Source organism: Rhododendron vialii, chromosome 1a, assembly GCF_030253575.1.
Source record: "Rhododendron vialii isolate Sample 1 chromosome 1a, ASM3025357v1".
Classification (NCBI taxonomy): Eukaryota; Viridiplantae; Streptophyta; class Magnoliopsida; order Ericales; family Ericaceae; genus Rhododendron; species Rhododendron vialii.
In genome coordinates, this window is record NC_080557.1 from 15,371,236 (window position 1) to 15,398,457 (window position 27,222).

General features: G+C 41.8%; 1 protein-coding gene and 1 pseudogene across 1 annotated transcript; both read left to right on the top strand.

Annotated features, from left to right (window-relative positions):
• The first annotated feature begins 483 nt into the window (after nt 1–483).
• LOC131306423 (cathecol O-methyltransferase 1-like) lies at nt 484–10,621 on the top strand (annotated as a pseudogene).
• Nucleotides 10,622–23,944: 13,323 nt separating this feature from the next.
• Nucleotides 23,945–26,654, top strand: LOC131306416 (chalcone synthase-like). The gene is made up of 2 exons (XM_058332643.1): nt 23,945–24,205; nt 25,296–26,654. Exons 1-2 carry the CDS (start codon nt 24,037–24,039, stop codon nt 26,381–26,383), a joined length of 1,257 nt encoding a protein of 418 aa, XP_058188626.1. The 5' UTR covers nt 23,945–24,036; the 3' UTR covers nt 26,384–26,654.
• Nucleotides 26,655–27,222: the final 568 nt, after the last annotated feature.

The following is a 27,222-nucleotide window of genomic DNA, read 5'->3' on the forward strand; positions in this document are numbered from 1 at the left end:
ATATTTTTTACAATAATTGTTAAGTTTTTTAATTAAGATCATGTAATGGGCCCAAAAAAAAAAGAGAAGAACAAACTTGCCAGAAATATCTAAAATAAAAAAACAAAAAGTCCACACTAGTACTTCTAAAATTGAATAAAATCTTTTTAATGATGTTTGAAGTTTAGTACTTAATGAATTGGTAAAATTGTAAATGAAAGTTGTAAGTTACAGTGAGAAAAAAAAATTGAAACATTAAATTTTAGTGAGAGAAATTATGCACAGGACTTGGGAAAAAGAGAATACTTTTGGAGCATTAAAAACAAAGCAAAAGACCCCCCCAGCAAAAGTCGAACGTGGGATCTGCTTGAGAAGACACGGTGAACTTACCACTACACCACAAAAATAACTTTTGGGAGAAATGAAAACATTTTTACTATTTATTAACATTTCAGCTAGGTCACGTGACCCAGCTGAGCCTACATTAAATCCGCCCCTGAGTGTAGCCATGCCATGGAACTGGCTTTCTCGTCGCTGTCGCCAATGGTGATGAAGGCAGCGGTGGAGCTACGGGTGCTGGATATAATAGCGAAGGCAGGCCCCGGAACCCAGCTCTCCCCATCTCGGATTGCGTCTCAGCTTCCAGCTAATACCCTCGTTCGCAACCCCGATGCATCAGAAATGCTCGATCGGATGCTACGATTCCTGGCTAGCCACTCCATTCTCACTTGCACCGTTGTCGACCTCCCTTCTGACTCCCGTGCAGTACTAGTAGGGGATAGGAGGTCGTATGGGCTGGCTCCGGTGGCCAAGTACTTTGTTTCTAACCAGGACGGAGTCTCGTTAGCACCCCTGTTGTGCCTGGTCCAGGACAAGGTCTTCAACGATAGCTGGTAATTAATTCATGTTCGTATTCTAATTATCATCCAATTTTTCTCGAGCAATACAATGGTGACCATATGTCTAAGTACAACATTTTGAATATCATGTGAGGTGTCACCATTGCATTGATAGAATATGCTCCACCATATGACAAACAGGGCACATTCTACCAATCAAGCCTAACCTTGAGCAAAGGCCCACCAGGCGACCGCCTAGAACCTTGGCCAAATAATTTGACCCCCCAAATAATGGAATATATTAAATACTCCTTCCGTCCCTTTTTAAGTGTCCTACTTCGTAACTCCAACTTATTAATAAAACATCATCATTATACCTTTCACATCAACTTTTTCCTCTATTTTTCTAACTTACCCATCATCATTACACTTTTACTCACTAACTTTTCAAAATGGAATCTACTTTTAGGGGCAAAATAGAAAATTCACCAACTTTTACCTACTAACTTTACAAAATGGACACTTATTAAGGGACAACCCAAAATGAAATACTAGACTATAAAATAGGAACGGAGGGAGTATTATATATGTGAACTATGTTACAAATAGGTTAATGTAGCACTGTGGTAAGGCGTGTGTGTATGGAGCATAGGATTGTGAGTTCAATCCGTGGACCCTTGCATTTTTAAGGCAAAATTTTGGGGGAATCGGGGGGCTGCTGTGCTCGATTCTGGACCCACTCCGGTCTCGTTCCGATGATCGGAATCGTTCACTTTGTAGAGCTCGTCGAGTAGAACAATCATGCAAAAAATCAGCTTAATTGGATATTGTTAAGTGCCTGATCAGAGCCCATATAACTCTCGGTCCATGGGTTATAGTGGATTTGATTCAGTGTTTCGGATCCATTCTTTTCAAGATAAAAAGGTTCCGATCAGGCACTTAAAGATATCTAATTAAGCTGATTTTTTGCATGGTTGTTTTACTCGACGAGTTCTACAAAATGAACGATTCCGATCATCGGAACGACACCGGAGTGGACCCAAAAAATTGGGCCCAGCAGCCGCCCCCCCCCCCAAATTTTGGAACCTAAAAAAGGTTTTGAAACCAAGTTTTGGAGTCACTCACGACTTGAGGTACTAAAGATGTGGTACAACTACTTTGCCACAAAACTATAAGGCTCGCTTGTTAATTTCTTCCGTCAAACAACTAATTAATATACTAGAACATGAAAGGCCCTATTTTCAAATCCCGCCTATAGTCTTGAAAATTTTAAGGCCAGACTGCTATCAATACAGTGGTATGCCACATCACATAATACTTTAAATGTGATACTCAGACATGGTGACCAAATCATTAGTGTTTTCTTTTACTACTATTTGGTACTGCTCAATAACATCCAATTTTTGAATTAATTGATATAATTTTACTACCAAATTACTCAACTAGGTACGAGTTAAAAGGGGCAGTTTTGGAAGGAGGGATCCCATTTGAGAGAGTTCACGGGACACATGCATTTGAGTACCTAGGGAACGATCTCAGGTTCAATGAGGTATTCAACAAGGCCACGATCAACCAAACCACGATGGTCCTCAACAAAATCTTGCAGTCTTCCTACAAGGGTTTCGAGCGACTCCAAACGCTTGTTGATGTCGGCGGTGGTCTTAGTGTCACCCTCGACTTGATCACCTCCAAATACCCTCATATCAAGGGTATTAATTTTGACCATCTCCATGTTATCTGACACGCCCCGCCCTATCCTGGAATATATATATATATATATATATATATATATATATATATATATATATATCCATTTTCATTTAATTATGTTTATCGAGAAATATTATTAGCTCCTTACAAACAATGGTAGTAGAACTTCGGTGCAGGTGTGGAACATGTTGGAGGAGATATGTTTGAAATTGCATACAAATTACGTATGTATGGCCTAATGGCCCTAATATGTGCATATGAAAAATGATTGTCAATGTTGATTTCCTTTTTCTTTCGAAGTCACGTACTCCCTCAGTCCCTATTTAAATGACCATTATTTCATTATTTTATTTTGGGTTGTTCCAAAATAAGTGTCCACTTAATTTGAAAATTTAATCGGTAAAGTGAGGTAAAAGTTGATGTGGAAAGTATAAACTAGAGAAAAAAGTTGATGAAAAAAGTGTAAAATAGAGGTGAAAATTGACTATTGAATTGCATGTTTTTCAAATTGGGACATTTAAAAAGGGACGGAGGGAATACTAATAAAATATATAAGCATGTTAGTTATTAGGATGCATCGATCGGAACTTTTCCTTTTTCTTCCATAACTTTTGTTTAGCTTTTGGTCGTAAATTGTTCGTCTCGACAAGACGAATCGTAAAAGCATAAAAATATGGACCGATGTTGAAAAAATTCAAATAAGATGACACCTTAGACAAATAAGACAGTCGTTTGATACTTTTTCATCTTTAGTGAACTTTTTTTTAATTTCTGCCATAATTTTGGATTTTTTAGACTCCTCTCGTCGAGTCGGATGATTAATCCAAAATTATATGACGGGAATCTAACAAAAATTCAGAAAAAACAAACAAAACACGCTAAAGGAAGAAGAAAAATAAGTTCACAAGAATTGAACTTAAGGTGATTAATTAGGTGCTTTTATTACTACTACATGATGAATTAATAATGATGGCAATACGTGCCCGGCGGGGCGTCGGGATTCCGATCGGAATTTCCCGATCGGTAACTGTAGACTTACTCTAATGAAAATTAAGCTATCATATATGTACAGTGGATACTTCATGATTGGAGTAATGATCACTGCGTGAAGTTACTGAAGAGCTGTCATAAAGCTCTACCAGACAACGGAAAGATAATTGTGGTGGAGGGAATTGTTCCGGCGATGCCAGATAGCAACTCTACGAGTCTATGGACTTTCTCTCTCTAACTTTTCGGTTTGCAAGGAGTTCTTCCTAGAACCACTAAAAACCCTAGCTTTTGGCTGCTCTCTTTTTCACTTCCACGCAGCTTTTCTTCCCTGATTACTCATGTTTCCTCCATCGATTCGCCGCTGAATTCGGTGGAATCGGCTAATCATCAGCTCCTACTCCTGGAATATCAAATCTTCAACAATTTCGGCTTGGTTTCTCTGATTCCCACATCCGCAAACGTGTGCAGATATCCTTACACCCACTCTCGACCACCCTCACTGCATGTCCGATCTACCTTTGCTCCTCCTCTTAAGCTATCTTTTATTCCTACTCTCCACTCTCCTCCTCTACCTTCTCTGGCTTAATCCCCCTCAACCCCCAAATCTCCGCCGCCGGTTCACCATGGATGACTCTGAAACCCAATATTCCCCAAACCCTAACCCTACCCCACCCCTTCCATTGCACGCACGAGTTGGTCCTGAAGTCTTTGAGCCCCATCTGCCCTCCATCCATCATGAACGAGAGCTCTGGTTTGGCTGTCTGGTTGGAAGGTTCGTGGTCTACCGCACTATCTCTGTCCACGACATGCAAACTGCAATCAAAGCCAACTGGCACCTGGATGGTCCAGTTACTGTCCGTCACCAAGTAGGTAGATTTTACATCATTGAAGTTGAATCCCTGGCTGATCATGATGACCTCCTCCGATCGGGTCCATGGAACATCAACGGGGCTTTGCTCCAACTTCGCCCATGGATGGCTGATCGCCCCCTCCACAATATTGATTTTTCCACTGCTACTATGTCGGTCCAGATCTCGGGGGCACCACTGGAGTATATGACTCCTACCATGGTCGTTCGTTTAGGTTCCCTCTTGGGTACTGTCATCTCAGTCGATCGTCACACCGTTGATCGTGACAACCTGGAGTTCATGAGAGTTTGAGTTGAAATACCCATTCTCCGCCCCTTAATCCCTGGTGCTTTTCTCCGCCTCAAGAATGGCGACCCCGTTTGGCTCCATTTTGGTTACGAACGTGTTTTCAAGGTTTGCCTCAAATGCGGCTGTGTTGGGCACATGCATCGCCGTTGCACCTACTCCGATGCCCATGCTGCTGATCTTATCCATGAACGCATCCAAGAAGCCAAACAGTTCCCTCATAGTGCCTTTTGGGTTCAGGAGGATCGTCTCCTCTACCAACGGGCTCTGAAAGCCATCAAAAATTCTAACCTCAACCGTACCTCCAGTTTAGAGATTCTATGGTCTGACATTGAGACCGGCACTATCGAAATGGAAAATATCTTGGGCGTTAGAACCATCTTTTTCCTCAGGACAGCCATCTTCTCTTCCTCCGATGAAGACGACCCTTCTGAGCTTGAAGGCATGGATGATATGGATGAGGTTCACTCTGACCCCACCACTACTGAACCCCTCTCCAATGATTCCCCCCAACACTCCACCCCCACTCCCACCACTGATCCCTCAGCGGCCCCGTATGCTACGGGCTCCCACGATCCTGACACTGCTTCAGATGCTGAGGCCCTTCACAACCTGGCAAACCCCACTCGTGTAGAGCATCATTTCGGTCTCAACGTCGCTTTTGAAGAGGAGCTCAACAATTTGGGTCTTACATGCCTCACTGATCACCTAGTTCGTGTTCGTAAACACCCTGACAGCGACGTTGGGGAAGGCCCACCTAAACGAACTAACTATGGGGATCCCTCTTCTGGATCTTCTCCCTTGAGTGCTCTCCATATTCCTTCTCTTAGTGGGCCTAACCTAGCTGTTTCTGTTAGACCACCAATCAGACCTCTTTTGGCTGGTATGGTTGATATTGGGCCTAGGCTTGCTCCAGTTTCACCATCTGCTTCCGGGCCCGATGAAGATTCTAAAATTACTGGGTTGAACACTGAGACCCCGACCGTGCCTACTCTGGTTGCTTTTTCCTCTGATGTTGGGCCATCCAAACGGCAACGCCAGGAGCCCCTAGCTGCCTCCAACAAACGTCGCTGCCAGGACCTCAATGCCATTGACGGTGCTTTCCTCATTCCTGATCCGGACCCGTTCATAGAGCTTGCTAGGTTACCCGATTTGGGTAATCCCCCAGGTATACCTCCCTCTTGTCACTCTCCAGCCTCCATTACTTCTTCTGCTGCTTATGATCATTCGGATCTTCACTCGCACCATGCACCCACTTTTGATGGCCCCATATCTGCTAGTACTGCTACATATTGCCATCGTACGACTTTTCGCCACTCGTATGGGCCAACATCGATTGAGGTCCCAACCCCCATATCTGTAACACCTTTTAACTCTGGTCATTGCTGGCCATCCAATCCGGTTGCTCTAAGTTCTCTCACCCACTCCTCTACCACTTTTGTTGGAGATTTAAACTCCATCGCTACTGTGGCTGCGTCAGTTCAGCCACAGCAACAACAATGATTCTCCTAAGCTGAAACTGTAGGGGACTTGGCCACCCCATATCTGTTCATACCCTTGGACGCCTAATCCAAGATAAGCGGCCTGGCTTTCTCTTTCTCATGGAAACCAAAACGACTGTCTCTAACGTCAATCAAATTCTTCGTAATAAAGGATTCTCTTCCTCCACGGGCTGTGACCCCGAAGGCCTCCGTGGAGGATTGTGGGTCGGTTGGCGATCCAATTTTATGGTGTCTGTCCTCCACTTGTGCAAAAACCTTATCCTCCTCTCAGTCACGGATGATTTCAACTTGACCTGGCATCTTGCCCTTGTCTACAGTTCCCCCTACCGTCACCAACGCCCGGCAGTTTGGAGCTTAATTGTATCCCTTGTGAGCCCTGATTCTGGGCCTTTACTTTGTGTCGAGGACTTTAATCAAGTGCTTCATCCCACTGATAGACTGAGCCCCTCACCGTCCAATCTCCCAGGCTCTACCAACTTTTCTCAGTTCCTTTTCAACCTTAGCTTGACAGAGCTCCCTTCAGCAGGACCTCACTTTACCTGGACCAGCAACCGGCAGGCTCCCCAATGCACCTTTGAACGATTAGATCGCGGCTTTATTAATGGTGACTGGCCCTCTCTTGGCTTGGTTACCTCTGTTACCAACCTTCCCATCCACGGCTCTGATCACTCCCCAATCCTTCTGTATACCAGTCTGCCAAGGTCTATTCGCCGCCGACAGTTTAAGTTTGAAAAGTTTTGGACGTCCTATGAGAACTACTTCAGCATAGTCCGACAATCATGGTCATCTGATTTCCCAGGGTCCCCTCTATATCAAACCGTCCAAAAACTTTGCCTCACTCGGAAAAATCTAATTTCTTGGGCTTCTAGTGGTATTGGTAACTTGGCATCTCGCATCTCTGAAACCCGAGGTCAGCTCTTGGCATGCCAAGTTGCTCTCACAATCCACCTTAATTTTGACCAAGAAGCTGTCGTTAGAGCAAATCTTGAAGATCTCCTATCCTAAGAAGAAATCTTTTGGTCCCAACATTCCAAAACCCGTTTTCTAGCTCTTGGAGATAAAAACACCACATTTTTCCATCGGGCAAGCCGTATCCGTTCTCAGGGGACACGTATTAAAGGGATCAACAACTCTCAAGGAACGTGGGTAGAAAATTCGGACACCATCAATCAGGTTTTTACAAGTTACTTTCAAGACCTCTTCTCTGACCTGCAACCGGATCTGGTCATGGACAACTGGGAGGGCTGGCCCCACTTTGACAATCATCTCTCTACCACCCATTTGACCTGGCTCAACAAACCGTTTACGGCCGCAGAGGTTAAAACCGCTGCCTTCCAAATCGGCGGGACTAAAGCTCCAGGCCCAGATGGCTTATCGGGTTGCTTTTATCATCATCACTGGGAACTTATTGGTCCGTCCATCTCCACCGCGGCCCTCTCCTTCTTAAACTCTGGGTATCTCTTAAAGGAAATAAACTACTCGCACATTGCCCTAATCCCAAAAGTCCCATCCCCGGCTTCACCGGGGGACTTCCGGCCCATTAGCCTTTGTAATGTGCTATACAAAATCATCTCCAAAATCGTTGCTAACAGATTGAAGCACATCCTCCCCTCGTACGTTTCCCCAACACAGAATGCTTTTGTCCATGGCCGGCAGATCTCCGACAGTTCCATTCTTGCCAGTGAATTCTCCAACCTAGTTGCCAAGCGGACAAAGGGACACAAATATATGGCGGCACTCAAACTTGATATGAGTAAGGCTTTTGACAGAGTCAGCTGGAAATTCTTACATGCTATTCTTACTAAAATGGGTTTCCCTGACAATTGGCTTCGCCTCCTCCATCAATGTTACTCCACTGTATCATTCTCTGTTTTGATCAATGGTACCCCGTCTCAGCGTTTCCATCCCCAACGAGGTCTAAGACAAGGTGACCCCCTGTCACCCTATCTTTTTATCATTTACATGGAAGCTCTCTCTTCTGCTCTCAACCACCTGGACCAAACCAAGCAATGTAAGGGTCTCAAGCTCTCTGTTACTGGCCCTTCGTTGTCCCATCTTTTCTTTGCAGATGACTGTCTCATCTTTTTCCAGCCCACGCTCTTGAGTTGTGCCAAACTTCGGGACACCCTTCTCCACTTTAGCCTTTTCTCCGGTCAAAGCATCAATCACCAAAAATCCTCTATCACCCTCAGCAAAAACATTCCTCATGCGTTTCGCCGTCGCTTTCAAAGTTTTTTCCATATCCCCGTCCGTGCCGATTTGGCCTCTTACTTAGGCCTTCCTTTAGGGGTCTCCAAAAACAAAAGAGCTTGTTTCCAATTCATCATTGATAAGACCCGGCAGTCATTGGCAGGTTGGAAATACACACTATCCCAAGCAGGCAAATTAACCCTCATTCAATCGATTCTATCCTCTCTCCCGATCTACCTTTGCTCATCCTACAAACTTCCTTTCGCCATTTGTGACAAAATCAATGCCATTTCCGCAGCTTTTTGGTGGAAGACGGGGGATCGGAAACCACTTTATTGGCTTTCTTGGGACAAAATTTCGGCCTACAAGTGCGACGGAGGCTTGGGAATTCGTGACTTCCGTCTCCTCAATCGGGCCCTCTTGGCCAACCAGTTTTGGCGCATTCTCACTAACCCATCTCTTCTAGTCTCACAAATCCTCTTACCGAAATATTGTTCCCGGACCCACATACTTCGTGTCAAACCTCTCCCCTCCTCTTCTTGGGCATGGAAAAGTCTCCTCTATGGACGAGAACTCATTACCAGTCATTTAGCATGGACTGTGGGATATGGAGAATCCATCAATCTATACTCGGATCAGTGGATCCCACAACTCCCTAAACCCCTTAGTCATGTTATCCTTTTTACTGGTCCAACCACCTTAACCGTATCTAGCCTACTTACTTCAACTCCAGAAGGTCTCACTTGGAATATTGCTAAAATCCGTGACATCATTCCTGAAACCATTATTCCAAAGATTTTGGCCATTCCACTGCCTTCAGCCCCAAGCGCAGATCGACGGGTGTGGCCCTATACTCCCTCAGGCCAATACTCTTCTAAATCGGGCTATCGGACTCTTTATGATCAGCAAAAAGCCTCCCCCTCCAGATTGGATTCGCAACACCTTCACAATGGGGTTAATATCTGGACAATTGTGTGGCGCCTAGCTCTTCCCGAACGTCTCAAAATTTTCCTTTGGAAGTGTGTGAGAGGTATTTTACCGGTCAAGCTCAATCTCTGCTCTCGGCTCCACCATCTCTCTCCCACCTGCCCCTTATGCCTCTGCGAGGATGAAAGCCCGGAGCATCTTTTTCTTTCATGTCCGGTCACTCAACCACTTTGGACTACTTCTACGTTTCGAATTCCTACCCAGCCGTCATGCTTTAAAACATGGTTACTGGATGGGATTATCTGTTTGACTGCTTCCCCACATGACCAAGACCGATTCTTCAACTACATTGGCATGCTCTGGGCTATTTGGAAATCTCGGAATGCAACTGTCTTTTCTGGCGAGTCCTTCACACCTGGAACAGCTCAGGCTCTCGCTACTGATAATGCTCTCTGGTTCAAACGCTCGTCCCTATGGAATTCTAGTGCACTACGTCGTTCGGCCCAACCTTCGCCAAGGCTGCCACCCCCTCCATCCTTTGTTATTCAGCCCTACCCGCCATTCATCCTTTTGGATCAACGGGTGGCTCATATCACCGTTGATGGTGCGTGGAAAGAGGGATCCTCAAAAAGTGGGTTGGGTTTTTAGGCATATGATCCGAATGGCAATATTATTCAGCAATGTTTCGTGTCTTGCTGCAGCTCAACCCCCCTCCAAACGGAACTTATGGCCTTACTTCTGGCTGTTACATGGGCTTTACATCACCACTTTAATGTTTTCCTCTACTCTGATTGCTTAAATGCCATTTTGCAGCTAGCGGGCCGATCTGAGCCCCATTATGCGGATGTATTTTTGTTGCACAACCTTCGGCAGGAACTCTCGAAGCTCGATTTTTGCAGGTTATCCAAAGTTGATCGCAAGGACGCACACCCAGCCCACTGCCTAGCCAAACGGGCGTTGCAGTCCTCCTCTACATTTCCAGCAGCACGGGGAATTCCGTTTTGGACAGGAGCTACCACGGGCCATTTCTTTTTGTTTATTTAACCCCTTTACTTATTTTGTTGTCCTTGTTGTTCCCCTTTATGTTTTATTGTATCTGTAACTCTATAACTCCATCCTTTTATCAATGCATTTCTATCATGTTTCAAAAAAAAAAAAAAAACACTCTAGAGGGAAGGAGCGGACGCAACAAGAGTTTCTTGCACTGGCAGCTGGAGCTGGGTTTTCTGGCATCAGATTGGAATGCTTTGTCTGCAACATGTGGGTCATGGAATTTTACAAGTAGCGTCCGAGCACGTCTGGCGTAGAACTGATCAAGCAAAAAAAAAAAGAAAGAAGAAGAGATTGTTGTGTCTCCTAACGTGTCGTGTCCTCCATTTTTTTAAAATTCGCATGTCGGAGTGTCGGTCAAGTCATGTCACGTGTCCGTGTCAGTGCTACGTAGAATTTCTTTGTTTCAAATGTTTCATGAGTACGTTACCAGATCAATCCTCTATCATTCGAAGATAAATTTCAGAATTCCATCATCTTATAAGTTTATTTGAATAAGTAAGTAAAACTAGACTACACCATCATTTTAGTTATAACAATGATTAATTGGAGCAATTCACCTTGTAGATCGATCTCCTCAAGAACATTGATCCTGGCAAAAAATTATGTCTGGCAGGATATAGATAGATATGTTTTCCATGTCCATTCATCAGGAGAAAAAAAAATTCTGACACTAGATCACGCGAAACTCATTATCTCAAGGTAAATAGGTTCAAAATCATATCTATTGATATACTCAATCGACTTGAATTTTATTGTGGTTCCAATCGGTGTCGTGCGCCTGTAATAGGCCCCCAACGGGTAACCTAAAGCTCATTAGTCCCTTGAGAAGATAACAACCAAAAACGCGAAATACTTTAACCATGCATGTTAAATTTATTGTTCGAACATGCACTCCTGGAAATCAACTACAGTATAATGCCTCATATAGACTACTGGCCCAATAATTTGTTGGAGCCCATAATCATGGCTCAAAATGGATTATTTAAAATTAGTGGTACTACTATACCTTGCATAGTTTTCCATAACCAAAGTATTACTTTTGTAGACATTAAACGTGCAACGAAATATTATGATCTCCCAACTTTTATACACGTCACTCGCCACCTTGCAAGGTCTTGAGACACCATACTGTTTCATGAAGATGACTACTAACTCAGTTGGTAGAATAAGTAATTACTGCCCTTTTTCTAAAGGAAATTGATTTTTATACTCTTTATAAAATAATGCAGACACTCTTTTTTTTCTTTTTTTTTTTTTTTAGCGGATGAATTTACAAAACAGTCCCAACATATATGCATACACTTTTTTATAAATTTTAGAGACTGTTTCATAAATTCACCCGCTAAAAGACGAAAAAAAGTCTTTGCATCAATTTGGAGTATAGATATCAATTACCTTTCCTAAAATAGTGTCGAATATTTTACGCTGTCTAATTTCAAGTGACTACAAAGTCGCAAGATTCCAGGTCCACCACTGGATTGTGTATGCACATCACATCTCTTTAATGCTAATCATGGCAATGCCAAGGACAAAGAAATGAGTAAATTATTCAATAGTTCTAGACTACCATGTTACATGTTCACATAATTTCATGAGTGACACATAATCATCCTCTCTTGTTGAGCGGTTGGGGGATAAGAGTTGACTCACTTAGTATCTGTAGTGATAATTTGTTGGCCAAGAACACGACGTAGAACATGCCACTTGGTACTCCGGGACATTTGTGTTTTCGGTAACTTGTAGTAGTATCATTACAATTTAAAGAACAAATATCGATAACCCCTAAAAATTGCATTTAGATACGAAAGCAAATAACCAATACATGTCCAAAAGAAACCTGCCTAAGAAGGAAAAAAATATACAATTTGGAATCAACCGATTTTAGTAATTTACGTGGTAAAGAAGACAGATCTGAGAGCTTCATAAATACATATAACCCCTTAGATTTACTAAATTACTAAATCACCCTATGATATACAAAATTACAATTCAACCCCTTAAGTTGAATAAATGATTATGTGAACCGCAGTGTTGATTAAATTATAATTAAACCCAAAAGTCACATACTCGAATCCGTAACGTTTACATATTCAAAAAAAAAATCCGTAATGTTTACGTGCTTACTGTTCGCATTACTTGTGTGAGCTGTACTACTAATTGTTTATCAATTGCAGGTTGACCTCTGGTGTTATCTTGAACTTAGAAAGTACTTAGGTGCACAAGAGGTGTCAAATAGACGGGTTTTAACCAAATTGAGTAAGTTGTAAGTGGGTTGGGTCTCTAATGGGTTATTGACCCATTTAAAACCCATTAGTTATGAGGTCAATGACACATACCCGACCCGACTAGACCAGACCAGACCCATTTATTTAAAATTGAACTTGATCTGTCCATTAGCCCAGTTACATATATATTAAATTTTAAAATAACTAAGGTATTTCCAGACTAAACAGTAACTTTTTTTGTCTTTATTCAAATATTTTTCGTATTTGATAGTTTTGCATCAAACTTTTGTGACTTTAGTGATTCATCTCGTCGAGAAAAAATCGGAAAAGTAAAAAATTATATATGATCGAAACTCATAAATTTTTTTCAAAAAGACAAGAATAAGTAAATTTTTTTGTCTTTGTACAAAAAATTATAAGTTTTGATCAAATTTTTTTACTTTTCCGATTCCTTTTGTCGAAACGAATTAATAAGTCACAAAAGCTTGACGCAAAACAAAAAAATTGAATAAGGACAAAAAAAGTCACTTAACTTTTTAATCTAAACCCTATGCAAGACTACCACGAGAGAAATTTATTTACGGTGTAGCGCAATTTCACCAGTCCATTCGCGCAATCAATAGAAGAGAAATAATTGTTACCGATCACAATTGATTTTTAATCCGGACTGTCCAAAATATTTTTGGTCACATGTGATTTAGCATAGAAAAATTGAGAGAGAGAGAGAGACCATGCCATACTCCCCGTCGGCGCAATTTTAAAAGACTATTGTACGTCGGGGCTTCCACCCGTTCTTCTGCAGTTTACCGAGCCTTTGTGCAACCTTCATTCCCAGTGAAACCTGGTAATGAGACGGGAATTTTGGTGGGTTACTTTGACCCATTGGGTTATTTAAGTTGACCAAATTGATGCCCAATTAAGACCCAACTAATAATGGGTTAGCTAGGTTTGGACCCATTTTTACCCAACTAATAAATGGGTTGGGTTTGGTCTATTTTTTAATTGATGGGTATGAGTTTGTTAATGGATCTGGGTTCAATTTGCCACCCCTAGGTGCACTGTGTGCTTTACGGACTTGGGGAAAACAAGTAGATGTTGATAAGATAACTGGAACAAAGATGGAAATGTGGTGACAAGTTAGGAGCGACCTACCGGGACCCTTGGGAGAAGGACAACCTAGGGGGACCAGTGTTTTTTTGGGCAACCTAATGGACTTTAGCTAAGGGCGGCCGACGGGAACCGGATAAATGAGATGAACGAAACCCTAAGTATTATACGGCAAGGTTAGCTTCGGTGAGCCTTCACTTGTTTTTATTGTCTAGGTGAATCCATCTAAGTAGCTAACTTAGGAGAATTTACTTGGGATCCGGTGCATGACAAATATTTGATTTTTGTCATAGCCGTTAAATACATTAGCCCCACTGTCAACAGTGGCGGAGCCAGGATTTTAATTCCGGAGGACCGGCTTATTCGACATATATTTTTATCGAAACATATACTTATTATATCATAAGATTTTTGCTTTTTAATTCATTACAATTGTACATTGAAATGACACTCTATTGAAATTTCACCACTCTAACTCCATCGAACTCAAAACTCCTTCCTCCTCTTCCCAAATGATTTCCCCCCGAAATTAATCTCTCCCAAAACCACAAGAGAATACTTTTATTCCCCTCACAATACACTCTTTTGATGAGTGTGTCCTATATTTCTTATTCTAGCTCGTCTATCTTGCTTCCTTGACAATTTTGTCTCACTTTGGGTTCACCAAACCATGCACTATCACATGTCATTTTATTTTTTATTGGGAAAAAAAGATTTATAAATATTTTAAAATGATTACGTACAAAGATTCAATGGATCACAGGTACACCAGAATAACGCCACCTGAAAACCAAACCCAACTAAAGGCAAGAAGTCAACCAAAACCACAACACCCTCTAAAACAACCCAAACGAAACTATAAGCAAAGCAACCAAGAAATCGAGAGAATAACAACCATTAACCTACAACAACCACCAAAACTCAAAACAACAACCGGAAGGAACATAACCGAAAATCAAGAGAAAAAACCCCAAAGCACCAAACCTCGGTTTAAAAATCCAAAGAAAGAGAGACACGTTCCTTGAAATCGTCATCTTCCTCTAAATCATCAAGAACGTTGATTCTTTCTGCTAATTCGGCCTTCTCTATTTCAACAAAATTCATTAAAATAAAGTTTCTCTCCCCTTTAAGTTTAACGCCCAACCGAACACCTAAATCCATCGTCTTATGAGCTTCCTTAAAAAGAAATGAGTTCATATTCTGGATGTCATCGGAAGATAATGAAGGAGAAAGGACCTTCTTATTTCTAAGAATTGATTTGTCGGTTTTAACCCCAAGCTCCGGAAGAGGTTTCTTCTTTTTAATCTTCCTCTTCAACCTTCAAATCTCCTCTCCATTTTATATGAATAGCATCAAGGGATGATCTCTCGCCAAGAATGCTTTCTCTGCAGACCAATTTCACGGCTCCCAATGTTGGAGGAAGGGAAAAAATCCTCAACATTCCCCACATTGGTCAGATTGTCCTCCTTCTGATGGTCTTTAATTAAAGGGCTACCGGGAGAAGGTGTTGTGTACTAGTCACACAACACCGTGGTTTGCGGCATCCAAATCGTCCGTTTGACTATCAACGGTCCAAATCTCATGCCGCACAGACAGTTTGATGGATTGCCGAACGGACGGCTCGAACATGCCACACAGCACCATGCTCAACTTGAGATTGGACCTCCATCTCTCCTCAGTTTGATGAATTGCCGAACGGACGGCTCGAACATGCCACACAGCACCATGCTCAACTTGAGATTGGACCTCCATCTCTCCTTCCTTGCATGCTTCAAACTCTTCACGTGCAACTCACCTAATTAATTAGCCTACAAAATCCGACACTTTGCATCCTCCATGCAAGCATAGTTAATTTTATGCATCATTAATTATATTAATCTCTCATCCTTTTCAAGTCCTTTTATAAATTTTGATTTGATAATTTTTTTTTGGGTAATTATTTGATTTGATTTGATTTGATTTGATTTGATAATTACGTTAACCAATAAATATGAACCCGACAACTAATAAAAATACTACATACACTCCTCCAGTACTCTTTTATATTAAAAAACAAAGTTTGATAAATATCTAATTATTTTATGTATTCAATGCGTCCCTCGCGGCTTTAAAATTTATTCGTCCGTTGATGTTTCTAAATCAATGCATCTATATATGCTTCTTCGGATGACCCCATCGAGAGAGACACGTCCGTCCATTGATCACTGTTTCATCAATGACCTCTGTGTTTTCTTTTTTTTTTTAATCAACGAAAGTCAGTAAGGTAGGTTAGCACCTTGGAAGAGTAGTTTAGTTATTGGCCATCATTTCTCCCGATAGTGTTTAAGTGTGGTCTGATGTTGTTAGACCGAATGCCTGTTGGGAAAAACTATCCAAAACACTATGAATATTTTTCCCTCTTTGTGCAAATAGAGAATAGGCTAAATTATCGCAACCACAATAACCAACAACAACAAGCAATTTAGGAGCCGAAAGTAAAATAAGCAACAACAAGCAAACCACGAGACACCGGAATTTTTACGTGGTTCCCCCTAAATTAGAGGTACGTCCACGGGAGCGTAATCGCTACCAAACCTTCCACTAATGATAATGGGGTAACAAGAGTTCTTCCTTAGCAAGCTATTAGAGGCATACAAACATCACCCTAAGGTGGATTTCAACAAAAACAACAAAGAGTACAAGTTTAGGTCTCACAAAGTGGATTTCCCAAACTCCTAGAACCCGAGAGAACCTTGCCAATCTGCTCCGATCAGTGCGTAGAGCTCGTCAAACTATGGAACATACTGAAAACCCATCAAAATCGGAGCAGCAACAGTGGTCCGATCTTGGCTTGAACTAAGAAGCAAAACCCTCACTTTTCTCGGCCGCTCTCTGGAACTCTCTGTTACTCTCGAAACCAGCAGCAGTCAAATGAGACAAGTCTCCTGACTTACTTTTGTAATCCCATGGTGGAAATTACAAGTTCTCCCTTTATCATTCAAAGAATAACAAGATAACCCCATAACATTTTGAACTTAATTAATAAGCCCCCTTGTGGACCCACCAACTAGGAAGGACCCACCCAACAAATCTGCCCCTCCCGACTTAGGTGGGGGGGTTCAACCAACCCCGCTTGGTAACAACAAAAGACATGCTTCTCCTTGGGCAAAGATTTAGTCAACATATCGGAACCATTCTTGTCCGTATGGATTTTCTCAACCTGCAACAATTTTTCATCCAACGCCTCACAAATCCAATGATAACGCACATCAATGTGTTTTAACCGTGAATGAAAAGTTGGGTTCTTGCTCAAATGAATAGCACTTTGATTGTCACAATTGAGAACATACCTTTCTTGTTCAAAGCCCAATTCTTGAAAAAGCTTTTTCACCCATAGCAAATCTTTGGAGCCCTCTGCTACTGCAATGTACTCGGCCTCAGTGGTAGATAATACAACACATTTCTGCAACTTGGACTGCCAAGATACGGCTCCCCCTGAATAAGTCAGCAAGTAGCCCGAAGTGGATTTTCTAGAGTCAATATCTCCCGCCATATCGGCATCCGTATAGCCTTTAAGCAAAGGCTTACCATTTCCAAAACATAAACACATTTTGGAAGTACCGCGGAGATAACGCAAAATCCATTTCACTGCAGCCCAATGATCATTTCCCGGATTAGATAGAAATCGACTTACCACACCAACCGCATAGGCAATGTCGGGCCTAGTACATACCATTGCATACATCAACGAGCCAACCGCCGATGCATATGGAACATTCTTCATTTCAATTTTTTTCTTCTCACTTGCCGGACTTTGCTTGGAGCTAAGTTTGAAATGATTAGCAAGCGGAGTGTCAACCGGTTTAGCCTTACTCATGTTAAACCTTTCAAGCACCTTTTCAATGTACCTTTCTTGTGATAGCCAAAGCTTGTCATTCTTCCTATCACGGGTGATCTTCATGCCAAGAATTTGCTTTGCAGGACCCAAATCCTTCATAGCAAAGGATTTGCCAAGTTCATTTTTCAACCCCTCAATTTTTCCCGCATCGTGGCCAATGATCAACATATCGTCCACATAGAGCAATAAAATGATGAAGTCATCATCGGAGAATTTCTTCATAAACACACAATGATCCGAAGAAGTCCTGTTATACCCATGTTCAACCATGAACGAATCAAACTTCTTGTACCATTGTCGTGGCGCTTGCTTTAGCCCATACAAGCTCTTCTTTAGTTTACAAACTAAATTCTCCTTGCCTTTGACTTTGAACCCCTCCGGTTGTTCCATGTAAATTTCTTCCTCCAAATCACCATGAAGGCAAGCAGTCTTTACATCAAGCTGCTCAATCTCAAGATTCAAGCTAGCGGCCAACCCAAGAACAACTCGTATAGACGGCATCTTCACCACCGGTGAGAAAATTTCTTCAAAGTCAATGCCTTTTTTCTGGCCAAAACCCTTCACAACCAACCTTGCCTTGTACCGTGGCTGTGAGCTTTTCTCTTCAGTCTTCAAGCGATACACCCACTTGTTTTTAAGAGCTCTCTTACCGTTAGGTAATTTCACCAAGTCATAAGTGTGGTTCTCATGTAAGGATTTCAACTCTTCTTGCATGGGTTTCATCCACTCCCCCATATGCTTGTGAATTAGAGCTTTTTCGTAGCACTCAGGTTCTCCACAATCTGTAAGCATCACATACTCATCAACAGGATACCTTTTTGAAGGTTGTCTTTCTCTAGTTGACCTTCTCAACTGTTCTTCTTCAGGTGGTTCGCAAAGAACTTGTTCTTATTGCACTTCTTGTTTTGTTTCCTCAGCTGCAGGAGTATCTTCAACATCATCATCATTTTGTACATCTCCCCCGTAATCATCATGCACCATGGGTGGAGGAATCGGATCAAGATTCATTGGGTACTCATGTGATGGTGTTGGTTCTCATTTTTGTCCAAATCTTCAATGGTTTGATCCTCAAAGAAGACGACATTATTGCTTCTCACAAGTTTTCTGTCAACTGGATCCCACAGTCTGTAATCGAACTCTTCATCACCATATCCCAGAAAAATACATTGCTTTGTCTTGCCATCAAGCTTTGACCTTTCATCTTTCGAAACATGCACAAATGCCCTGCACCCAAACACCCTCAAATGCCCATAGGAAACTTCCTTTCGTGACCAAAACCTTTCCGGCACATCACCATTCAGTGGAGCTGAAGGAGAAAGATTGATTAGAGCAACTGCTGTCTTCATTGCCTCACCCCAAAAGGATTTAGGCAGCTTTGCATGTGAGAGCATACATCTCACTCTTTCCACAATTGTTCTATTCATTCTTTCTGCCACGCCATTTTGTCGAGGTGTCTTGGGAACGGTTCTTTCATGCTTGATGCCATTTTCCATGCAATATCGGTGAAACGGGCCTTTGTATTCACCCCCATTATCATTTCGGATACATTTCAAAGTCCTTCCGGTTTCCCTTTCAGCATTCACCTGAAAAAGTTTAAATGCTTCCAACACAGCATCTTTAGTTTTCAAAGCATAAGCCCAAACTTTTCTAGAATGATCATCAATGAAAGTAACAAAGTAACGTGCACCACTATGTGTTCTAACTTTCATTGGACTGCAAACATCAGAGTGTACCAAATCTAGAACATTAGGCTTTCTAGATGCAAGAGTTCTATTGAATGCAACTCTATGTTGTTTACCGGCTAAGCAATGAACACAATGCTTTAAACATGTATCTTTCACCTCCGGAAGGAGTGCTTTCCGGGCTAGAATTTGCATTCCTTTCTCGCTCATGTGACCGAGCCGCTTGTGCCATAGCTCGGTGGAGGCTTCATCTTCAATTGCATTCACCTCCCCTTTGCTTAGCTTAGATTAGATTGCATCAAATAAATAGTAGAACTCTTCTTTCCTCTAGCAACAACCAAAGAACCCTTGGAAAGCTTCCATTTTCCATCACCAAATTGATTCTTGTACCCCTCATCATCAAGCTTGCCGGCGGAGATCAAATTGAGCCGAATATCGGGAACATGTCGAACATCCTTGAGCACAAGTTTACAACCCGTGTTGGCCTCTAAGCAAACATCTCCCATCCCCACAATCTTGGACACACCTTAATTACCCATCCGGACATGGCCAAAGTCTCCATGTGTATAAGATGCGAAAAAGTCCATTTGCGAAGTAACATGGAAGGAAGCACCGGAGTCAATCACCCAACTCAAGTCTTGCCCCGTGAGCCTAACAAAACCATCATTGCAAACAATGATAACTTCTCCATCAGAGGCAACTGCGGCTGTATCTTTTGTACCACTACTTTCACCACCTTTCCCTTTCTTTAGCTCCTTTTGAAGTATTCGACACTCCTTTCTCATATGCCCCATTTTATGACAATGGAAGCATTCGATTTCACTCCTTGGCTTAGATGTTCCTTTTGACTTGCTTCTTGATTTGTCTTTGGACTTGTTACGGTCACCATGAGAGTTTCTAGTTCTGCTCCTGCCCCTATTCTGAACAATAAGAGCCTCAGTGTCAACCGAAGTACCTTGCTCTTTTCTTCTTGCCTCTTCATTGAACATGCCATCTTTCACCATGTCCATGGTTACCATTCCACTTGGAGCCGAATTGCTGATTGTCACAACCAGCGTTTCCCAACTATCAGGCAAAGAGCTCAACAACAACAGTGCTTGCAACTCCTCATCTAGCACTAGTTTCATCGTAGTCAACTGGTTTATCAACCATTGGAAGTCACTCATGTGCTCCGCAACACTACGGCCATCTTAATTTGTACTTCAAATTAACAAGCCTTCGAATCAAAGAAGCTTTGTTTTGTGTTGTTTTCCTCTCATACATAGCCTCAAGTTTCGTCCACAACTCATACGCATTGGTTTGAGCCACATGATGAAACACGCTTTGATCAACCCAAGTACGAATTAAGGCAATGGCTTTTCTATTCATTATCTTCCAATCCTCATCACTTGTACCCTGCGGTTTCTTTGTATCACCATTGATCGGCAAATACAAGTCCTTAGTGTAAAGGACATCCTCCATTCGTGGTTTCCATATCGAGTAATTAGCGGAAGTCAATTTAATCATAGCCCCCGAATTTTCCTCCATTCTAAATTTACACAAGATTCAGACGAGCACACTCCCAAACCAGAAGCTTTGATACCACTTGTTGAGAAAAACTACCCAAAACACTATGAATATTTTTCCCTCCTTGTGCAAATAGAGAATAGGCTAAATTATCGCAACTAGAATAACCAACAACAACAAGCAATCTAGGAGCCGAAAGTAAAATAAGCAAGAATAATCAAACCACGAGACACTGGAATTTTTACGTGGTTCCCCCTAAATTAGAGGTACGTCCACGGGAGTATAATCGCTACCAAATCTTCCACTAATGATAATGGGGTAACAAGAGTTCTTCCTTAGCAAGCTACTAGAGGCATACAAACATCACCCTAAGGTGGATTTCAACAAAAACAACAAAGAGTACAAGTTTAGGTCTCACCAAGTGGATTTCCCAAACTCCTAGAACCCGAGAGAACCTTGCCAATCTGCTGCGATCAGTGCGTAGAGCTCGTCAAACTATGGAACATACTGAAAACCCATCAAAATCGGAGCAGCAACAGTGGTCCGATCTTGGCTTGAACTAAGAAGCAAAACCCTCACTTTTCTTGGCAGCTCTCTGGAACTCTCTGGAACTCTCTGTTACTCTCGAAACCAGCATCAGTCAAATGAGACAAGTCTCCTAACTTACTTTTGTAATCCCACGGTGGAAATTACAAGTTCTCCCTTTGTCATTCAAAGAATAACAAGATAACCCCATAACATTTTGGACTTAATTAATAAGCCCCCTTGTGGACCCGCCAACTAGGAGGGACCCACCCAACAATGCCTTTCTACCATCAATGACATGTGTTACGTACACCACCCATGAATTACAAGTTTGAATTCTAAAATATTTAATGCGGCCAGGAGCAGACTTCCCATGGGTTATGGGGATCACGTGCCCCCACTCTATCACCCTTTTTTTTTTAACTCAACTCTAGTTCAATTTAAGACTGAATGCAGTTCGTACATATTTAGATCACTTCTCGATGATCCAAGCCGTTCATATTTCAGCGATTGTCAAATAATTCATCCACTGTGACACTCCGCTTTCCGGTGGCCGGCGGTACTGCAGGAAGCAGGCTCCATCCGGACGGGAGGGGGCAAGTTATGGTTTATAAGGAAAGATCTCTTCTACTTGTACAAGGCCTTTTAAAACCGTGAGGACGGGCCAAAGCGCATAGAAACTTCACAGTTAATCGTGCTCATCCTGGGGTAATCCAGGGATGGGTGACCTACTGGGAAGTCTATAGGCTTTGGGCGTCTAAAGCGGACAATATTGTACAAAGATGGAGCAGGTCGTTACAAATGGTATCAGAGCCCCGCCCTGGGCAAAGTGGTGAGTAGGATGCGCTCTGCTACCACGGACCCCAGGGGAGGTTGCTGGACTTGTGCAACGAGGACGTTACATCCCTAAGGGGGGTAGATTGTGACACCCCGCTTTCGGTGGCCGACGGTACTGCAGGAAGCAGGCTCCGTCCGGACAGGAGGGGGCAAGTCATGGTTTATAAAGAAAGATCTCTCCTACTTGTACTAGGCCTTTTAAAGCCGTGAGGACGAGCCAAAGCGCATAGGAACTTCACAGTTAAGCGTGCTCATCCTGGGGTAGTCCAGGGATGGGTGACCTCCTGGGAAGTCTATGGGCTTTGAGCGTCTAAAGCGGACAATATTGTACAAAGATGGAGCGGGTCGTTACATCCACACAAAAATTTCAGTTGATCAGATACCTGTAACTACTTTATAAGAATTTTTTTTCAAAAAGTGGTCAGACTATTTTTTTAGAATAGTAGAATATAAGTATGGTAAAAGTACAAGGAGACCTCCTCAACTATCAATATTTTTTCATGGAGACCCCATAATATTTAAAATTTCCATATAGACCCCCTCAACTGTATGAAATAAAAAATTGGCTAACTATATTAACGGAATAAGAAAAAATAATGATTCTATCCCTTAAAAATCGCCCACACTGACCCCCTCATATATACAAAAATGTCTATGCTAACCCCTTCATCTTGACACTCTTTTTAACAGAACAGTGCTAATTGGTTAACAATTATAATTGAGGGGGTCTGTATGGTCGATTTTAACTATTATGGTGTTTCCGTGAGAAAAAAGTGGTAGTTGAGGGTAGGGGTGTTCAAGAAAATCACCCAAACAATAAAATCGGTTCAATCCAGACCGAATTATCCTATTTGGTCAGGTTCTGCGGTTCCACGGTTAGGTTATGGTTCCAAAAAATAAGAACCTTTAATTTTGGTTCGGTTACTGGTTTTCAATTAATGAACCGTGATTAGAACCTAACTGGACTATTTAAAACTAAGATAAATATAGATATACATATGTGTGTGTAATTAAATATGTATTTGAATTTGATAGGTTAATCTTTTCCTTGCTAAACTTAATTTATTTAGAGATAAAATTTCATTTATTAGGAAAGCTTTTATTTTCTTCCTTCTTTTCCTATTCCAGCGGATTATCTTCTTATTTCTTTAATTTTATGAGTTCATATTTTGTGAATAAGTGTTTGGATGCTTATTGGATAGAACCAGAACCGAACCAAAACTAGACCGGTCTTGTAGTTTGGTTCTGGTTAGATTCCATGCATATATTGGTTAGGTTCTGGTCCCCAATTTTCTAGTACAATTTGAAATGGTCCGGTTACTGATTTTCTAGATAACCGGACCAATTCGGACCACGTACACCCCTAGTTGAGGGGGTCTCCGTGAACTTTAATCTATAAGTATCTCGGTGATGCCACCCGTGAAAATAAGTGCTTTTACAATATACTCCTTCCGTCCTAAATTCTTGGTCCTCTCAAGAAATTGGTTATATCTTTTAATTTATAAAAAAAAATTTATATCAAATATAAATCATGTTTGATAGATCTCACTTAATTCTATTAAACAAAGCTTTCGAAATCACAAAAAAACATTATTGATTGTGACATATAAATAACTGAGTGACACAAAAAGTGAAAAATGACCAAGAATTCGGGACAGAGGAAGTAAGTATTTTTAGAAATATCCTGGGTCCGCCACTGTTTATGCCATGTACGTGAAAAACGTTGTATATGAGTCATGAGACCTCTGTGTCAGACAACCCCGTGAAATCACACGTTGAATCTAAAATAACTAATGCCATTACGAAGGTGAACAACAATCTGCCCTTGGGTTTATGTATATAAAGAGAGCTAGGCTTAGAGAATATGTAACTCCATCGCCACCATCTCCACTTCTTTGTTGTGATCAGTTAATAAGTGGAGAGTAGGGTAAAAATGGCTTTGGAGAACCACAAAGAGAATGTGAAGGGACGAGCTCAGATTCTGGCGATTGGCACAGCAAATCCGAAGAATTGCTTCCGTCAAGCTGACTATCCGGATTATTACTTCCGCATTACCAAAAGCGACCACTTGATCGACTTAAAAGCTAAGTTCAAGCGCATGTGTAAGTATATACTTCCTCTGTTCCGATTTAATAGTCCCTCGTTATTTTTTTTTTGTTGTTGATTATTTGAAATTTCTCGTTAAACTTTCGAGAAAGGCATGCGTCAATTGCATGTCCTGAATTCTGAGTGAAAAACTGAAAAATTGGATCGAGTACTTGAATTTGTCTGATTGAACTGTTTTGTTTCAAGAACCTCTCATAAAACTATTTTGAAATTACTCAACGCCTTGAAATTATTTGCGTGGGATTCCAGAGTGGACCCCACACACTGCACTATCTGTGCACGAACCATCGGTACCTGTAGAATTTTCAAAAAGTTATTTGGCAACAACTTTATTGCTACAACCCATGTTTGGCATATTTCCGTTTTTCCTTCAGAACTTTGTTAACCGACCTTTTCTCTCTCGGGCTATGTTTGGCATATGATTGTCAAGGGTTTGGGTGTCAATATAATTGGGATGCATTCTCCTTGTTGTGATGCCTTTTTGTCACAATTCTTTTAATCTTTGTAACAATTTCAAAGATTAATAAAATTATTTTTTGCCTTTCAAAAAAGAAAAATTGCTACAACCAATGTAGGTACTTGGTAAATCTTTGTTAAGATAAATGATACTCATAAATAAATGTTTTTCTTTCAGTTCAGTTTTTCCTACATGCGTAATTAGGATAGCACAAGAGAACTATACTTCGTCTCTGAAATTTTTTTAGTGATGTTTTCCTATATTTGACGTAAAAATTATAAGGTCCAATTTCATAGGTATGCCTGGGACTTGCAATTAACACACTGGCCCTCTTACCCACCCAACCTAGCCCTTTTTTTTTAGGATTTGAGATGTGTATTTTGGCTCATCGGGTTGAATTAGATTGAGTTTTTAAGCATTAGCTAACCGGATGGACTTGAAAATATCTCTTAAAAAATGCATGGAATCAAGCTTGGATAATCCAAACATCGAAACCGACACTGTCCAGGGCTCTGAGAGGGTACCAAGTGAAATTTTGAACTTTTAAGAAAAATAACCCATACTATAATTGCAAGTGCGGCGATTTACTTACTATACCTTATTGGTGCATGGTTCACGTACGCATGCAGGTGAAAAGTCAATGATTGAAAAAAGGTACATGCACGTGAACGAGGAGATACTGGAGCAAAATCCAAGCATGAATCATGGTGGGGAGAAGATGGTCTCATCTCTTGATGTTCGTCTGGACATGGAAATAATGGAAATACCAAAACTTGGTGCCGAAGCAGCAACAAAGGCCATGGATGAGTGGGGCCAGCCAAAATCAAGAATCACCCACCTCGTTTTTCATTCAACCTTGGGCACAGTAATGCCAGGGGTGGACTACGAGCTCATCAAACTCCTTGGCCTCAATCCTTCTGTGAAGAGGTTCATGTTGTACCACTTGGGTTGCTACGGCGGCGGCACCGTCCTCCGCCTCGCCAAGGATCTGGCCGAGAACAACCCCGGGTCGCGCGTCCTCGTTGTCTGCTGCGAAATCATGCCCAGCGCTTTCCACGGGCCGCCTTCTTTGCAGCACGCCCATTTGGATATTCTCACGGGGCACGCGATATTTGGTGACGGCGCTGGAGCTGTCATCGTCGGCTGCGTGGATCCTTCTGGTGGTACTAATGGGGTCGTTGAACGCGGCGTTAGACGTTACGAGCAACCTCTGTTCGAGATCCATTCTGCTTATCAAACAGTACTACCTGATTCCGAGGACGCAGTCGGAGGACGTCTGCGTGAGGCTGGACTTATTTATTACTTGTCCAAGAGGCTGTCTAATGTTGTTTCGAGCAACATCGATGAGTGCTGCTTGGTTGAAGCACTTGGTTCTGCTATTAATAACAACAACAACAACAACGATATCTACGAGGATTGGAACTCGTTGTTTTGGATAGTTCATCCCGCCGGGAGGCCAATTCTGGACAAAATCGACGCGAAACTGGGACTGAACAAGGAAAAGCTGAGGGCGAGCAGGAATGTGCTGAGGGATTACGGAAACATGTGGAGTTCAAGCGTGCTGTTTGTTTTGGATGAGATGAGGAAAGGGTCGATCGCGCAACGAAAGACTACTACCGGCGAGGGATTCGAGTGGGGCGTTCTCCTCGGGTTTGGACCCGGTGTCACTGTCGAGACTGTTGTGTTGCGTAGCGTCCCTACGACCAAACTTAAATAGATATGCGTGCGCTCTCGTTAAATGATGTCTTTTTCTCGAAGAAAAGAAGTCGATTCCTATGCCGGCCGGTACCGGTATCAAAGTTTGGCACTTTAAGCTCATCTTCAGACGTGAATATGTCTAAATAAACCTGCGTTCGTCAAATAGCATGCCCCAGTACTGGTGGGGACTTGTCGTTGTATTTTCCAAATTTGATTTGTAAACAATCGTGCATGAATATGGTGTAGCACTTTCTTATTATTATTTATGATTCAGAGCTTTATTTACAAAATTCTGTACATGACAAAAACTGTTGGAGAAAAGCTAAATGTGCTCTATGAAAGTACGTAAAATCCTAGGGTATCTTATGTATGAAAGTGCCTAAAATCCTAAAGTACTCTGTGAAAGTGTCTAAATCACTAAAAGACTATAATAAGAAAGTGCGTCCTAAAACCTTACGAAAATGCATAAATATATTTTGGCCTTATGACTAAATAACTCAAAAATTGAAGGACCTCCACTAAAAATTACTTTATTGGCGTCCTAAATAAAAACTATTTTACTATCCTTATGACTAATTTTCCCTTCAAAAGTTCAATTTGGGGGTTGGGTTAGGTTAGGTTAGGTTAAAATTTTCTGTGGCTGTGATTGAGTGTGACTATGTATGTTTGTGGGCTTTTGAGTTTTGATGTGTAGGAAAGAGAGAGAGATCTAGAGAGAGAGAGAGTGAGTGAGCAAAGAGAGGAGGAGAGAAACCGGAAACCCGCCACCTCCAATGTCAATGAGATGAGTGTAAAGAGATAAATATTGAGACGTGCGTGTCTGTATTTTTTTTTCAGAAAATCAATGCAATGGAGATG

Bases quoted from the DNA above. Each gene is read 5' to 3' on its own strand.
- LOC131306416 (XM_058332643.1), top strand. From the start codon at position 24,037: ATGGCTTTGGAGAACCACAAAGAGAATGTGAAGGGACGAGCTCAGATT. The intron at 24,206-25,295 runs GTAAGTATATAC...GTACGCATGCAG, and splicing joins AGCTAAGTTCAAGCGCATGT to GTGAAAAGTCAATGATTGAA.